The sequence below is a fragment of the Atractosteus spatula genome, chromosome 27 (genome assembly GCF_055471065.1).
Source record: "Atractosteus spatula isolate fAtrSpa1 chromosome 27, fAtrSpa1.hap1, whole genome shotgun sequence".
NCBI classification, from domain to species: domain Eukaryota; kingdom Metazoa; phylum Chordata; class Actinopteri; order Semionotiformes; family Lepisosteidae; genus Atractosteus; species Atractosteus spatula.
In genome coordinates, this window is record NC_142732.1 from 11660504 (window position 1) to 11678983 (window position 18480).

An 18480-nucleotide genomic window follows, 5' to 3' on the forward strand; every position below is an offset into this window, starting at 1 on the left:
CCCTAATAGTAGCTGCCTCAGGCCACTTGTAAGGTAAAAAAGGCAGTAGAGCAGTTCTGGCCAAACAGGAATGACCGAGTTGAGGAATATCCACTGCTACTGCCTAAAGAGAATGTGCATGAAGAGTGAGAGGTGTAAATATCATTGAGCCTGGGATACCATGAGCAGACGGCTCGGTGATATGTGATAGAAACTTGAGGGTGACCTTGGAAGAGGAAGAGATTGGACTGAGGCTTACAGTGTGTGATGACATTGAGGGCACTGTACCTGGAATACGGGACTTCAAGCCTGGGATATCATGGGTGAAAGGCTCAGAGTTTCTTACTGGATTATTAGCTCAGATGGAGTGAGTGTAACAACAGCAATATCACCTTGCATCTCACTACTGGCAGGCCACTGAAGCTCAGGAGGAGTGAGCCTGGCCAGTACCTGGATGGGAGACCTCCTGGGAAAAACTAAGGTTGCTGCTGGAAGATGTATTAGTGGGGCCACTCACCCTGCGGTCTGTGTGGGTTCTATGCCCCAGTATGGTGACAGGGACACTATACTGTAAAAAGGTGCCGTCCTTCGGATGAGATGTAAAACCGGGGTCCTGACTCTCTATGGTCATTAAAAATCCCAGGGCATCCTGGCTAAATTTTCCCCTGGCCTTTACCAATCATGGCCCCCAGCTAGTTCTGTTGGTAGAGCATAATCTCAGGGTAGTGGGCGCCAGGCCCTCCATGTTGGAGGTTGGGCACAAGGTTAACAACCTTCTCCTGTAAAAAACTAATGTCACAGATACAGCAACAGGATGTAGTTGCCCTACATGCCAGCAGTGGCATAAAGGGCAAACATCTACACAGACGCATCCTTTATCAATCATGGCCTCCTAATAATCCCCATCTCTGAACTGGCTTCATCACTCTGTTCTCCTTCCCACTGAGAGCTGGTGTGTGGGAAGAATACTGGCGCATCATCCAGGAGGGGCTGCACACTGGTGGTGGTGGAGGGGTTCCCCATTACCTGCAAAGTGCTTTGAGTGGAGTGTCCTGAAAAGCGCTATATAACTTAGTTACTCCTAGTTACCCTGATGAGCGGGCAAATTTGAGCTCTACTCTCAGAGACTATATGTGAAAAATACTGCAAAAAAGTTCCCCAACTGCTGAGATGTGCATAAAAGACACACCTTGGACGCATCTGTCTCACACCCAATGAGGCATCACCCAGATTTCCAGATTGTCATCAGCTGTCAGTCCCACTTCCATTTATATTTTGGAACTAAACACAGAATCTTTGTTCAAATATTCCATCTTAAGTTCAGTAATAGTGATGTGGTGCGTGTAGTATAATTTGATCTGACACCTGAAGAAGGCTTCACAGCCAAAGCATTGTGTTTTCTTTCTTCTCTTTTCAGTAGGGAATAAACTTATTACTTGTTCCTTTGCAGAGTACGCATGCTGACGCAGCTACCCACCTGATATAATTTGATCTTTTCAATAATATATATTCTAATTTTGTAACAGTGAAGCACAGTTGTTTACTCCCCAGTACAGAAAGGATTGTTCAAGAAAAAACATTTGCAGTTGATGACAGAAGCTGTGAACAAAAACCTTAAAACAACTGTCCGTGAAATCACCAGCAATTTCCAGAGTGCAGTGGAGAAGTTATCAACTCCAGCTTGCTGTACATTGAGACAACAGGATTACAGGATTGCTTCTGGAACTCTCTCAGTCGTCTTTGTCTGCGATGCAGCTAATGATGGCAGCAGAAGAATGAATTCTGAAATTTACCGAGATGTTTTCTCTGGATATGCAGAAGAAAACACTTATTTGGGGTTCTTCAACATGCAGCATGATATATGGCTAAATGTGAACAAGGCGTTTGTCAGGAGAAAAAGTGGAAAATATCAAACTGGCCAAGTCAAGCTTCAGATGTAAATTTAAATGCATATGCATTTTGCATTCTGAGGAAGAAAATATTGAGGTCAGAAAACACTAAGCAAGAACTCACAGCAAAGGCTTGGCAAACCATCTCACAACATCACATAGACACTAGTGAGCTCAATAGATCGTAAACGTCAAGGCAAATACACATAAAAACACAATAAAAACAACGCCTTGGTGAGAAGCAAGTGGTTTTAATTTCTGCAGTGAATGTTGCAGTTTAGTTATGGGAACTGTTTGGTAGTGTTTTGGCAAGCCCTGCTACAGTGTTACTGAGGTTGAACATTAGTAATGTTACCACACTAATTATTATACAAACTTGTGCTTGTACTGTTAGTTTTATTGGTAACCCTTTCTAAGCACTACTTTCTGTTTATGCTATGGTTTAATCGGGATTTGGGTGCTGTGAGAGTCATCTGTTTTGGTGTTTAACTGTAGGCTCTGCTCTTTCATGTAACAACTAAAAAAGAAGTCATTTTTGTTCCTTCCTAGAATCCATTTTGTTAGAATGTATGAGCAAATAGTTCCTCCAAATAAATTAATTTGTGTGTGTATCTCATGTAAAGGCTAGTTACTTTTTTCTGCGCAATTTTGATAATTGTGTTTGTATCATTTGTATCTGTTTCCTGTTAAGTACAGAATGTTGTTCCATATCAATTTTGTAAAGCTATTTTGTTGTTTATTAAGTACCACAAGAACTTGTAATCTACTCTAAGAATTTTCTGTTTTTGCTTATTAACAGTACGTTGTTTGAGCAGCCTACTATCTAGAGACTACAAGCTGTTTTCTGAGGAGCCTACAACCTACAGCATAGAACCATTGGTGTTTCGAGGTATGGTACTCCTAACACGCATGTGAAGTATTTGTTGTGGGTGCTGTGTATAATGCTGCTCGGGTTGAAGAAGAGCCAGTACCTTGAGTACTACCCCTGTCTTTAGCAGCTGTTGGAACTGTCAATTTTCATCTCTTGTTTCCTTGACTAGAATTGGTGGGATACAGTTGGTCCCTGGGGATTTATTAAAATTGGATCCTTTATCCTTTCCTAAAGAAAAGGACCCAGACTTGTCCCGGTGTTTTTTTGCACTTTGATTCATAGTGCTTTTTTGACATACAATGTTCAGAACCTCAAAGTTGTATTTTAGCTGTGGTTTCAAAAGCTTTCAATCTGAACTTGGCATCTCACAAAGTCGTTTAAAGGCTTAACCAATTTTACAGCATTACATATTTCTTGACATTTCTTCAGCACTAATGAAAATGAAAAGGTTTTGCTTATATTACTGTTCCAAAATTGTTTTTACATCTTAAAGCATATAACCACAAACGAGAGGGGGCCATGCTAAATATTATTTCAGAAAAGGATCCATTTAATAATTCCAAAGTGCTCAATATTTCTAGTTCCCCAATTTATTTAATCATCTCCCCTGAAAGAAAGCCTGCACTCCACTGTAATCTTAACATGACTGTTAGTTCCAAGACATCTTTATTTAATTCTGATTCAGTCTTCCCTTTGGGTTGTATCCTTGAAATCCAGGTAAGTACTGCATTCCCATTACAATCGTTTGCTGTTGTACTCATCAAAATGGACTGCAGCATGTTTATTGCGGCAATTACGTAGCATGCAAATTTGTTAAAGCTCGGACCACCAAACATTTGATGGAGTAGAAGCAGGTCTCTCATTAGGTACAGATTCTTTATTTATTTTGAAGAGCATGTAGCGACCTGGCTGTGTCTGGACTGTTTTTTGTGGCTACTGTTTCCTCACGCAGATTTGTGATGCTGACTTATTTTCCAAATGAGCATTGAATCAATTTGTTGCTTACAAATTTTATCTTTTGAACTTTCCTCTTTTAGACAAGCCAGCACGTCTAGACACACCAAATTATAGAGCAGCCTGTTTCTATGATCCATACGCTTCGTCAGAGCCTGGTAAGAACTGGCACAATTATTGCATTTTTGCAATAATTTTAATAATAACATCAGTTTATTAACCCTTTACGATTTCTTGCATTATGAATTTGTCTTTTCACATACCCCATCTTGCTTTCAATGAGACACACAGACACAGGTAGGGAGAGAGCATGGGGTTAGAGCGCAAGGTTAGCCATTGTACAGCACCCCTGGAGCAGTCGGGGTTAAGGGCCTTGCTCAGGGGCCCAATGGAGTAGGATTCCTCTGCCAACTACGGGATTTGAACCGGCAACCTTCCAGCCACAGGTTCAGATCCTTAGCCACAGAGCCACTGCTCCGCCCCGAATTTTTGTTTAAAAAATTTTGATTAGGAAGATATTTTAATGAAATATGCTCATAAAATAATGTTACACTGTATGTATGTAACTGTATTCTCAACATCATAAATACAATTAACATGGATTTGACTGAATGGTCACCTTTTCATGGTAGGATTCTTGGTTTAAAAATTTGATTTCCTTATCTTGATTTTTTGTTTTTCCCTCCTTCTATTCTAATAGTGAGGTCTATTTCACTCCCACATGAATACTTTCTGAAACAAACGTATTAGATTCACCCTTTGTTATATAAAAATACACACCTTCTGCAGTTAATTTCAAACAGGTAACTTACAGGGATAGCAGATATCAAAAGGATAGAAAGGTAAAAATGATCAAATAAATACCTCATATTTCATGTCCCTCACTGCCAGAAAACAACAGCTCCCGAGGTTACAAAGCCAAGAGAAAAATACCCACATGGCAACTGGTGCACTTTGATCAGGCAGTCGTGCTGCAGTGGTGTTTGAGTGTACAATATAAGAAAATCCTGTTTTTTATTAAATTGGATCGGTTGTTATGCAACTACTCTTCAGACTGCACTTCAACAGCAGCAGTATCCGCAAGAGACACGACAGACTGAAGAAATAAACTAAATGGGCACGTCTAATAATAAAGCAACAGGTTCAGTGCATGGACTTTCTGAGACTCCTGCACAAATCTTTCTGCTTCACGTATAGTACTTTATTCACCATAGGAGATGATCTTTTGCTTGACTGGACAAAGCAAGAAAGAGCACTTTAACATTCTGAAGGGATTTCTGGAAAGTGAGAAAACATTTCTTGTGCGTTACAGTCAGAGCCGAATAAGTCAGCAAGAACCCCTGTCATGTTGTTGTGATGCAATATTCCTACAGCTTGAAGAATAAGCTCATGGCCAGTATATTTAATGAGGTTCAATGCACAAGTTCAGTCTCTCCAAATACCAGAATCATCCAAAACACTTATCTACCCTTTACCTTTAGTGTGCCTAGCAATGATTGTTGAGGGTAGACCTTGTCACCAATCAAGCCAAACTGACATACTCTTTATTAACTTAACAAAATCATGATTTATAAGTTAATAATAAATAATAATAATGATGTTAATAGTATTTAATGTCAATAACAATTAATGTAAATAATTGTTAATATTAATAATAATGTTAAGATTATTTTAAATGGATGTTTCCATCTTTGACTATTTTAAGTTTATCTTTGCTGTACCCGAATGTGTTACACAGAGTATACCATTGCTATATCTGCCTTTAATAAAAGCATCTGGTAAATCATTGGATGGTAATTATAATTATTATATACATATAATGATTACTACAATGTTCAATTCAAATGTTGAAGCTTTATTGTACACAATTCATTAAATGAATTTCAAAATAGATTGATAAATAACAGTTAATTAAAAGATAAGAATAGAAATAGAATAGTAGCAAGTATTTTTGTAACTCAATCATTGACTGAATATTTGTATTGTTAATGTTTATATACAGTTGGCATGGGGGTGCAGTGATTAGCATTGCTGCTTTGCAGTGCTGGGGTCCTGGGTTCCCCAGAATGGTGGCCTATCTGACATCCATATATTATTCTTTTGAGTGAGACCAGTGCCTGTTTGATATGTCCATTATGTTTGCTGCATTCAGGTTGTCCTGTACAAATGGTTACATTTCTGTTAAAACAATAGCAGTTTTCATTGGTAATTGAAATACTCTTGTTACAGTTGCTACGTTGCTACATTGCTGTGTTTTGTGAACAGATGAAGTCAGTATTTAATGTTCAGTATAACGGCTAAGCAGATCAGCAGACTTACACTGTGGTTAGGCTGCTGAGTTGGAATGCTTAGGGTTTTTGCTATTCTAAGGAGTTTTGGAGGCAAGACTCTGATAAACAAGGTGCAGATATTTTTTGAGGTGCAGCATGTACAAATGCTTGCTGGAATTCCTCATCAATTAACAGCCTTAAAGCTGAGACACTGACCTCCCCTAGCCTTACCTCTGTGCTTGTATGGGTAGGAAAGACAAAGCTTTGGTAATTGAGGAAATAAGGGAGTAAATGAAGACATAAAACAGTTGGCTTCTTCTGTTAGCTCAACACAGATCCCCTTTCCCTGCATGCTTCCTGTGAGAAGTGAGAAGACTTCAGCAGCTCCCCCTGGTAAGACAGCAGAATACAATAAAGAGAATGACTGACAGCACTTACCACACTGAGAGAGATAGACAGAACTTGTTATGTAAGGAACCGTCCTGTAGGGTAGATAAGTCATTCATGTTTAGAAACCATAAACACATACTGTGTTGCTGTATAAGGTAAAGTCTGCTATTATATTTTTATTCTGAGCTTTAAATAGGGAGTTGCATCTGTGCGTGAGCTGCGAAGAAAGGAGTGAAGGTTAATTCCATACACTGAAAAGTAGAATAAACAATGTTTTTGTTGTGGTGCAATATTGCATCTCTTTATGAAATTATCTTATCATTTTACATCAGTGGTTCTCAAACTTTTTGGACCAAGTACCACCCCTAATCCAACCAAAGCATCCAAGTACCACCTACAAGTCATCATCTCATAGGAACCCCAGAAATTCTCAATGACCAACATGAGCGTGCGTGTGCGCACACACTCACACACATATAATAAATATTATAATAATAAACTTTATTTGATATAGCGCCTTTGAAGGTGGCTTCTCAAAGTGTTTTACAGGAAAAAAAACATTAACAACAACTAATAAAAAAGCACCATTTCAGTGAGAGGGGTGAGCCTGTTTAGTTGAGCAAAGCAGAGGTGAATTAATTTTTCAAGCCTTGATACAATTTTTCGAGTCTAACAGATATTAAATCGTCAGGCATTTTCTTGACGGCAAAGGTCTCGCGGTGGATGTTGTAATGCGTACATTAATTTCTGGAGCAGCCTCTCTAATTCGTGCAACTACACCGTTATGTCGGCATGTCATTGCTCTAGCGCCGTCTGTACAAACTCAGACGCATTTTATCCAGTCGAGGCCATTCTCTTCGATAAATTTATTCAGAAGCTGAAATATGTGCTCTCCTGTAGTTCCTGTTGGTAGCGGTTTACAGAACAGAAAGTCTTCATGGGACGTACCCTCAAACTCGTATCTAACGTAAACGAGGAAATTGACCAAATCGACTACAGACTCATCTAATTGCAGTGAAAAACATCTGCTCATCTTAACGCGCTCTATCAGTGTACGTTTGATATAATCCTTCATTTCAATAATTCTATGAATGACTGTGTCTTTCACGGGGAGGGGGGCAGCAGGTCGAGCTGTTTAGCAGCTTTTTCTCCACACTTAATACGTGTCAGCTCTTTTGCCAACGGTAAATAAGGTTCTTCAAAATAGTGTAGTTTACCTGCTTTAGCAATCCGCAAGCCTGCATTTTTCCGCGTTTCCGTTTTTATTTCCGTATTTAAAGTTTTTATTTCATGCGCATGGGAGCGAAACACAGAGACGCTCGGTGTATTTTTCTCAAATTAGAACAGTTATTAAATATTTTTCTGGTATCACGCTTTCGTGTGCTCACAAGATTACCTGCGTTCGTAGCGCGTATTTCTATGCATTCCTGTGTTTACAACGTTGGCATTGTTCCAAAATCACGCACATTCTCCTTTCTCCCTATTTGCTGGAGATAAAGTAGCTTTTTTTAAATACTAGTTCAGGTGGGTAGCTGCGTCAGCATGCGTAGGCTGCAAAGGAACAAGTAATAGGTTTATTCCATGCTGAAAAAAAGAAGAAAGAGAACACAACGTTTCGGCCGTGGAGCCTTCTTCAGGTGTGAGAGAGACAGGGCAGTAGGCAAAGGTAAAGTAGCGGGAGAACAAAGGTTGGGAGGGAGGAGGAGTGAGAGGCGGGAGCAGGGGACAGAAAGAGAGGCCAATCAAGAGGTGTGAAGTCAGAATGGGTGCAGAGAGGTGTGAAATGAAACTTCCAATGAATGGAGAAAATTTAAAAGAACATTAGTCTGTCGTTAAGGGAAGGGAGAAGGTGTGATCCTAGCTGCAGAATAATTTTAGTTTCGGTGGTCTTTCTGATGTATGAGTTTGGAAAACCGTCTTTGAGAACACAGACGGAGAGATTAGAGTGGTCGTGGCCGTCAGAGGTGAAATGAGAAACAATGGGCTTGGAGAGATCTTTAATCTTTACAGCCCTGACGTGTTCTCTGAAACGGTCTCCGAGTCTCCTTCCTGTTTCTCCAATGTAGATGGCTGGGCATTTACTGCAAGAGATACAGTAAACAAGGTTGCTGGAGGTACAAGATGCTGTCTGGGTGATCCGGAATTGTCCTGAGGGGCCTTGAATGAGTGTGGTGGTGGCTGTGTATTTGCAGGTGATACAGCGAGCTCTGTTGCAAGGGAAAGTGCCTGGTGTGGATGGTTGTTGAGGGCGGTCAAGGGAGCTGTGAACAAGGAGGTTACGCAGATTAGGTGGTCGGCGATATGAGATAATAGGGCGATCAGAAAAGAGGGCCCCAATGGAGGGATGCGAAGAAGAAGAAGTGTAGGAAGCGAAGAAGCGTTCTTCTACCCAGCCGACAAAAATGTTGGCATAGCTGGGTCCCATTCTGGTGCCCATGGCAACTCCACTGACCTGTTGGTAAAAAAGATTATTGAAAGAGAATGCGTTCAGTGTGAGGACCAATTCTGCAAGGCTATGCCAACATTTTTGTCGGCTGGGTAGAAGAACGCTTCTTCGCTTCCTACACTGGCTATGTCCCTGACCTCTACAAACGATATATTGATGACTGCGTCGGTGCCGCCACATGCTCCAACGATCAGCTTGAGTTCTTCCTGCACCATTTCACCAACTTCCACCCGTCCCTCAAATATACGATTAACATATCTTCCACTACTCTTCCGTTTCTAGACATCCACTTGTCTATCAACTACCCCCGACTGTCCACTTCAGTTTATTACAAACCCACGGATTCACACAGCTACCTCCTGTACAGCTCATTTCACCCCAACCACACTAAAAACTCTCTTCCTTTTTCACAGTTCCTTAGGTTACGACGATTATGCAGCGACGACATCGACTTCGAGAACCAAGCCCTCGAAATGTACTCATTTTTCATCAACAGAGGATACCCCAGCAGTGTGATTGACAGGGCCCTTGCCCGAGCCAAAAACACCCCCCGGACCATCAACCCGATCAGGAACTCCCGCCGTAACAACCGCATTCCTCTGGTGCTTCCTTACCACCCTAACACACTTCCTATCCCCAGGACCATTAACCACAACTTTTCCATCCTACAGGATGATCCCTCCATTGGGGCCCTCTTTTCTGATCGCCCTATTATCTCATATCGCCGACCACCTAATCTGCGTAACCTCCTTGTTCACAGCTCCCTTGACCGCCCTCAACAACCATCCACATCAGGCACTTTCCCTTGCAACAGAGCTCGCTGTATCACCTGCAAATACACAGCCACCACCACACTCATTCAAGGCCCCTCAGGACAATTCCGGATCACCCAGACAGCATCTTGTACCTCCAGCAACCTTGTTTACTGTATCTCTTGCAGTAAATGCCCAGCCATCTACATTGGAGAAACAGGAAGGAGACTCGGAGACCGTTTCAGAGAACACGTCAGGGCTGTAAAGATTAAAGATCTCTCCAAGCCCATTGTTTCTCATTTCACCTCTGACGGCCACGACCACTCTAATCTCTCCGTCTGTGTTCTCAAAGACGGTTTTCCAAACTCATACATCAGAAAGACCACCGAAACTAAAATTATTCTGCAGCTAGGATCACACCTTCTCCCTTCCCTTAACGACAGACTAATGTTCTTTTAAATTTTCTCCATTCATTGGAAGTTTCATTTCACACCTCTCTGCACCCATTCTGACTTCACACCTCTTGATTGGCCTCTCTTTCTGTCCCCTGCTCCCGCCTCTCACTCCTCCTCCCTCCCAACCTTTGTTCTCCCGCTACTTTACCTTTGCCTACTGCCCTGTCTCTCTCACACCTGAAGAAGGCTCCACGGCCGAAACGTTGTGTTCTCTTTCTTCTTTTTTTCAGCATGGAATAAACCTATTACTTGTTCCTTTTTTTAAATACAATTGGTCACTTGCATCCGTAGCACGCATTCCTATAGAGTCGTATAGAATTACAGAGTATCTCTTGTGTCCACTGAAGTATTAGCACGCAATGTATCGTAGTACATAGGCTGCGTATTCGACACGTATTAAAATACAAAATATGAAAACCCGTCCCGATTTTTCAGCGCACACAACACAGTTCCAGGGTCATTTGGCGTACCACCGGGCGGCACGCCACGTACCACTGCCGGTACGCGTACCACAGTTTGAGAACCACTGATTTACATTGATGGACCAGAAGGAAAACGTGCCAATTGTTTCAGGAGCACATCAGAGCACTGATTATCAGGGATCTCTCAATGCTTTTTTATATCACCTTCCACCCTTCTCAGTCATTACTATATCAGTCCTTTAATAGATTATATCAGTCCGAGTCCCTTAATACATGTTCCTGGACTCCTGGCCAAGAGTTCCTCAGAAGCCAAGATGATACTTAAACTATCTTCCACAAACACTCAGTGATTCTTTTTAGATGTATTCCATTTTTTTCGGTTTCACAGCACTCCTTGAATTTATCTCCCAGATAGCTGCCAAGCCTCACTAGCTCTTCCCTTAATTTGGATTTAAAGTGCCTTCAGTATGGAGCTCCCAATTCAAAATAATTATTCATCTGACTCATTTGTAGGCTTTGACTGGTTAGGAGTTTAAGGATTTCAATTCAACTTCATAGATCATTTGTATCTCTTAGCTTTTCCAAGCAGCACGGTGTCACGGATGGCGGAAGGGCAAGCCGTGGAATGACTAGGAAAGCAGTAGAGACCCTATGCGTAGCGGTAACATGAGGGTTAGCCCAGGCTACGGGGGTCAGATGATGTCGGTATAAAAACCTATGCGCTCAGGCTGCAGATGGGGGGCGGCCTGGGTACGAGGCGGGTCTCACAACATCTGGACCCTCGATGCTGAGCGAGGAGCAGAGCAGACACAGGAAGGAAATAGGCAACACAACAGGACACACCAGAAAGACATGAAGAATCACAGGGAACTAGGAACAGGACAGAAGAGCAGCTCCCTCTAGGTGTTAAGGGCATGTGACACACAGACTCCACAAGGACTCTTTTTACCTAACTCTGGAGTCTGTCACCACCCTTGTCTCTTTCCACCATTTACTATATGTACTGTAAGAGGACTTGCACTTAAACTCTAGAAATACGATAAATATTACATGAGAATGTCGTATCTATGCAAAATCCCCATCTTTGACCAGTGTTTTTTCTGTCTCCAGTCTCTAAGCCAAAAGAGGATCCTATGCTAATGATGATCACTCTTCAGAAAGCAAATGGATCCTGGGAGCTTAACAAGTCGGTAGCTTCTGTTTTGGGAAAAACAAAGAAGGAGGTGACCGGCAAGATGCCTAAAGAGGTAGGCAGTTCGAGCACTGATATATCACCAAAAGGCAATATCTCCTATTAATCATGCACGAGCTTAATGACATTAGACTGACTAGATTCTAATCAGCAGTTACATTAATAGAACTTCATGGCTATTCTTCAGATCTTTTTGATGTCATTTTCTGTGATGTGACTTTAAACCATTTTGGTGACAGTCATCCCTGCTGCTTTTCCTCTCTAGGCACTGAACACCAACATGTGGGCAACAGTTCTAGCTCTGCTGTGGTTATATGGATTCAAACTGGATTTCAAGGATGAGTGGCACTTTGTGGCCATGAAAGCAGTGTCCTGGATTAAATCCCAGTCAGGTACAGTAATTAACTGAGACGCCATTTCATATACAGATTCTGCACCAAATACTTAAAATTGACCCTGACAATCATTTTAAAATCACATTATTTATTTATATTATATGTAAAGAAGTTACAGTTCTTTTATATTTTGTCAATCAATGAGTTACAATGGAAAAATAGTCATTACATCAAATACCAGAGGCTTCAAGATTAGAATCCTTTAAAAAGGAGGACATTTTAGCTTTCAGAAAACGTAAAAAACTGTGTGTTAGAAGTTTGCCACAGTATGGATGAATATAGAAAATGCTCACTGACATCGCTTAGCCTTTCTGATCATTCATCAGCTACTGTTTTTAATTCTCCAGGTGCTTTGACACTTTCACTCAGTAAGCTGCTACAATAGAAACCCTAGAATTTGAAAACACAGTAGAGTATTTCTTCTGAAGCTCAAAACATGTTGCATCAAAATTCTGTCCAAAAAAATAAAATAGTGACCAATCCTGCACACACAGAACCTTTCTAACTTCAGATGGAACTTCTAAATAATTACTACAGTATGTGTGGTCAATGTCTTAAAAAGCTGAAATAATTATACACTGAATGTTTTATAAAACATACTTTTTCAAAGTGAATTGTGCTGTCTCTCAGAACAGGAACTTCACAGATTTACACATTTTACAGTGTCTGGGTAGTTATTTTCGTTAAGAACAATGTTATACAAACATTATATTGTCTGGTACTCTGATATGTGGTGTAAAATACTGCAGTCAAATTCTGTGACTGTTACACCTATGAATTGTGTGCTGTCCTCCAGTTTGACATCTTGAGTTCACTTTGTGAGTGAGTGGCTCAGTTAAAGAGGGAAAAATAAGTAATTGAAATACAAGGTTAAAATGAAAATCCCTCCATGCAGATTGTAAAATCAATGTTGTGAACTAGTTGATTGGTCTATCAATTTATTTTTTTAATTTGTTCGTAATCTCTAAACTATTGATAAAAAAAGACATGACATGGCATAAAGTAAAGAATCTGTTTAATAATCTTCAGATTTCCAGCTATGAAGCTGTTCCGGGATTTAGTTAATAAATTAAAACAGAAAATGCCAGACACAAATTATAATACAGAGTGTGTGTATACTGTATTCTAATCTCTTGAGGACAGTGTATTATGTTCCGAAGGGTCATAGCACAGATCCTGTCTTTCAGGGGTTGATGTGACTCGATGTGTTGAGGCTGGGAACATTCTCCTGGGATGCCAGGTGGATCCTCGGACCCTGGGGATATGAGCTTGATCTGCCATTCGTAGCGTTGCAGTGTGGGTGAACCATTGCAGGATTAATATTTAGCCTCCCCTGCAGTGATTGCTAAATAGCAGCTTAATGCTCTTACTGCATTCATACCTAAAGCAGGCAGAATCACCTCTAGTCCTCACAGTCAAGTAGGTCTTATAGGCATATTTAGGTCATCAATGAACCAATGTTGATTTCCTGAGGATAGTGTTCATTTGTTGATTGAACCAATAATAAGATGTAGCTCAGACATTTAAGCACTCAAAAGCAAAGATCAATCCAAATCCTTCAATTCTACGACATATTTTCTGTTCTGTTTTTTGGTTGTCTGTACTAAATGTCACTATTTGTTATGTAATGTTTGGTAATGAACTGTCTCCATTGTGTGGCACTGTCTGCTGTACTGTTCATGTCTTGAAAGAATGTTGTGAAATAGAATCTCAATGTATAGTACATACTGTATGGCAATAAACTCCTCTATCTAATCTAAATCCAACTCCATGTCCAGCTTTATTTTGATACACTATGTCACATTTTTTGAATGGATGTTTTTATTCAATTCAATTCAATTTATTTAATTGTTATATAGCGCCTTTCACAACAATGTTGCCCCAAGCCACTTAACAAAGCAAGTGACCATACATGTTGTGAATACAGAACAGAAAAGACCAGAAGACAATGGAGGAGAAGAACCAAAAACAAACAAAAAAATGAATGAGGGTATTAATCCATCCATTATGTCTTCTGTGTGTCAGTACTCCATGCAGCTCTCCATGGACCAGCAAAATCCTCCTAAATGATAACTGTATCCACAATGTTCCTCTTGGATCCATGGCAGTGATGTAGCATCCAACTCAGATGGTGCCCAGCCCGAGCGCCATCTGGACATGTGGGGAGGAGAATAGGATAGTTTGGTCAGAACAGATGTATCTACCTGATGGGCCAACACAGAGACACACATTGGCATGGACAGCAGCACCAGCAGCTATGGTTGCAGCAGGCTATGATGTAAGGTGTAAGTAGGCTAGGCTGAAGTAATAGGTCTTCAGTCTGGATTTGAATACTGAGATTGACTCAGCATCCCGAACATGCGGTGGGAGACTGTTCCATAAGATAGGGGCCCTGTAACTAAACCAACTGTTTTTTTATTAATGCGTGGAATATGAAGATCACTGCATTCTGTGATCTAAGCGGGCGACTTGGATTGTATACATTGATAAGTTCCATTAGATAGACAGGTGCCCGACGTCTGAGAGCCTTTTAAGTAAGTAGAAGGATTTTGAAGACCGCCCTGTACTTGACAGGAAACCAATGAAGAGAGCTAAGTATGGGGGTTATATGGTCGTACTTTCTGCTCCTAGTAACAATTCTAGCTGCTGCATTCTGAATTTGCTATAAGGTGTTGAAAGAGTGATGGGTGCTCCCTAAAAGTAGGGCATTGCAGTAGTCTAACCTGCTGTATACAAGAGCATGTATTAATTTCTCTGTGTCTTGAGTGGAGAGAAACTGCCTTAGTATTGCAATATTTCTTAACTATAGGAAGCATGTTTTAGATACTGTTTTAACATGAGAGTTAAATGAGAGCCTTGTGTCTAATATGATGCCTAGGTTACGTGCTGAGTCAAAAAAGGTGCTGAGGCAAATTTTTAAATCCTTTGAGTTAAGTGCTGAAGTTATAGTAGTCCTATCAGTATTGTTGCCTCAAAACAACAGAACCTCATTTTTATCAGAGTTGAGTAAGAAAAAGTTTTCACACATCCAAGTCTTTACTTCATAAATGCAATGAACTAAATTAATAATAGACAGAACAAAAAAATAAATAACTTCTTTGTTATTAATATTTTTCGGTGAACTATTTAACAAAATGTGCTCTTACTAATGAACTCTATTAACCACTTGTTTTTAAATAAAGAAAATCCGAGTTTAGGTGTAATGAATGAGAAGATTCTTATTGCTCTCCTGGACAAGAGTGCAGTAACCCCGTTTTAAATTTGTAAAGAAACACAGGGCTTGATGAAGACTGATACCTATTGTACCTACGTATTTGATATTATGAATGATTTTCCTATCTTTTAACATTATGGTAGTGAGGTATATATTGGGCATTGATTTGTTGAGTACCTAAAGCATGTGAAGACTTGTGAAATGCATTCCCTAGCTGTATTGCCGTGCATTATAAAGAGCAAACACCCAAACTGTATTTAATAATAATAATTGCTTACACTTATATAGCGCTTTTCTGGACACTCCACTCAAAGCGCTTTACAGGTCATGGGGACTCCCCTTCACCACAACCAATGTGCAGCATCCATTTGAACTGTATTATCTGCTTCTGTGTCTGCTTTATGCTTCGAGAAATCCCCTGTATTTAGAGGAAACTTGAGGAATTAGATAAAACCTCTTGTTAATCTTTTAAGACTTCTTATTCACTCATGGTCCATTTTCTGACATTGGTGTGGGAACAGTTCTCAATGCCTTGGGAGCCGAATTACAAAGTGGCCCCAGAAGAATGGAGGCACCTCCTGCAGTGGGCTCAGCATCCATTCATGGTGAACACCAATCACAAGAATCTCACATACCTTTGGACCACCAAACGTCTGAACCCTCAGCAAATGCGGTGGTCTCTCTTCTTTCCGGGTTCTGCTTTACCATCTCATGTTGGTTGATGAATGGATTCATGCCTCCAACGACACCCCTCTGGAACCAACTACCATTCTTCCTCCACACTGCCTGGAACACTGGAACAATGAGGCTATAAGTCTATGGAGGTCCTAATAAGGACAAATGGGACACCCTGGATCTCTCTGCACTCTGGAGCTCCTCGGACATCGTTATTAGTGGCCACCCATGAGAATGGATGTTACCACCTTTGTGACATAATGCCCCATATGCAATTAAGCAAAGGACTCCTGTCAAGCACCAGCAAGCCACCTACTCGCCTATCCCAGACCAACTGTGACAGCACATATCAACAAACATCATAATGGTTCTCTCATGAACCTGAAGTCTCTTGGTGATACTCATGGTGGTCGACCACTATTCCAAAGCACCCTTCATCCCTATGCCTAAACTACCTTCTGCTGTTCAGATGGCAGACATCTTTGCTAAAGAAATGTTTTGGCTTGATGGATTCCCTGCTAGCATTGTCTCCAACAAAGGCCCCCAGTTTGATTCCCACTTCTGGAAGGCTTTCTGTCAGATAATGGGAATAATGGTTGAAGATCATCGGCCGTGGTCTCACTGAGATTAAACAGTTTTATGAGGACCGCTGCCATGGTAGATTTCTGGCCATCACAGAGGAGGATCACCACCCCGGGCATCAGCTCTTCACCCCACTGCCCTCACGCAAAAGATACAAGAGCATATGGACACTTACCACTAGATTCTTCAATGGCTTCTATCCACAAGCAGTGCGATTGGTGAACACATTTGGCCATGCCCCTCGGACCACACCTACACCATCTGCCTCATTATGATTTCTTATTAATTGCACATCTTCCGTCACTGTTTGCATGTCTGCATTGTTTACATTCAAACTGTTTACTTGTTTGTGTGTACATTGTCTACTGTTTGCTTGTATATTGTCTTGATGCACTGTCTGCACTTTGTGTTTTTACATTTTTTTAACAATCAAGAGACTTTCTGTAAGTAAGAATTCAATTGTACCGGTTACATATGGCAATAAAGTTCAAGTTTCAGTTCAAGTTCAATGCTGGAAGTCTAATAGAAACAAATTAGGAAAGAACAGCCGGCTAGAAGGGAACCCCAGCTGAACGTTTCAGCTGGGTGGTGACTCCTGAACTGTTGCAGTATGTTTGAAAGGGAAACGTTCCTTTTTGCATAGATGTGAGTAGCAAGCCTTTCAATAACAAACAGAATAAGCTATATATGAAAAGAAAACACCTAAAGGAAAAGGAAAATACCAATCCAGCCTATGCTCCCTCTAAGCAAATGCTAACAAGTTCACTGGACTCAAGTCTTACCAAGAGCTCCATCTTCCTAATAAATTTGAAAGAAGAGATAGGTACCACAAATGCAGGCTGCACTTCATTCAGCTGCCCTCCCAGTTCACTTGAGGTGTCTTCCTACAAAACAGATCTAGAAAGTCTGGGAGAAGAGGTTAAAACACAGCAGGGTCGAGAATCAAAAATGAGTGCAGGACAGAGAACTAGGAATACAGAACCAAGGAGCAGTGCTCCGACCTCAAACAGCTTGCTTCACTAGGACACAGGGGAGGAGGTGATTGCCCACAGGTGAAGCCAGCTTCTGCACCAGCTGGCCTGATAGACAGGTGCAAGTGGCGTGGATGGTTGCTGCTGTAATAATAATAATAATAATAATAATAATAATAATTCCTTACACTTATATAGTGCTTTTCTGGACACTCCACTCAAAGCTTTACAAGTAATGGGGATCCCCTCCACCACCACCAGTGTGCAGCCCCACCTGGATGATGCACCAGTACACTCCCCACACACCAGCTCTCAGTGGGGAGGAGAGCAGAGTGATGAAGCCAGTTCAGAGATGGGGATTATTATGAAGCCATGATTGGTAAGGGCCAGGGGGAAATTTGGCCAGGACGCCATGGTTACACCCCTACTCTTTTTGAGAAATGCCTAGTAGAGCTAGCCTCCTCCACAGCACTCCTCCAAGGATAGATCTGACACCGTGTTGCTAAAGCCAATTCCCTGGCTTTCAGAGGAGGCAGCTGGATGAACTACCGAGATCCTTTAGCTCGTAACAAACAGCAAATGAGCTAGATGGGGTGAATGGCCTCCTCTGGTTCGTGCTTAAGCAACAAAAGTATGTGACATTTCTTTACCCTAATGTATCATTTCTGTTGGATTCTTTCTCTGTATTTCAGACATTCTCATCACTATCATTGACATGCCAGGGGGAGACAGTCACAATCCAAATAAAAAGAATGACAACCCATAAACCAATTGTTTTTGCTTTGTATTTCTGGTTAAAAGTACAGTGGAGTGTTGGAAATAGTTATCATTACTGGTGTAGGACTATATCCAAGATCCTTCCACTTTTAGGAAGGCTGGAGTGGTGGCTCTGTGGCTAAGGATCTGCACCTGTGGCTTGAAGGTTGCTGGTTCAAATCCTGCAGCTGGCAGAGGAATCCTACTCCATTGGGCCCCTCAGCAAGGCCCTTAACCCCTTCTGTTCCAGGGGTGCTGTATAAACAG

The 18480-nt window shown here is 41.2% G+C and overlaps 1 protein-coding gene across 1 annotated transcript in view; it reads left to right on the top strand.

Moving 5' to 3' along the window:
• Positions 1 to 13776, top strand: part of LOC148814444 (von Willebrand factor A domain-containing protein 5A-like) — a 37802-nt gene extending 24026 nt beyond the window's left edge. The window contains exons 15-19 of the mRNA XM_088906856.1: positions 2668 to 2757; positions 3777 to 3851; positions 11539 to 11675; positions 11886 to 12012; positions 13203 to 13776. Coding sequence (XP_088762982.1) covers positions 2668 to 2757; positions 3777 to 3851; positions 11539 to 11675; positions 11886 to 12012; positions 13203 to 13282 — 509 coding nt within the window. The 3' untranslated portion in view covers positions 13283 to 13776. The remainder of the gene's footprint in view (positions 1 to 2667; positions 2758 to 3776; positions 3852 to 11538; positions 11676 to 11885; positions 12013 to 13202) is intronic.
• Positions 13777 to 18480: the final 4704 nt, after the last annotated feature.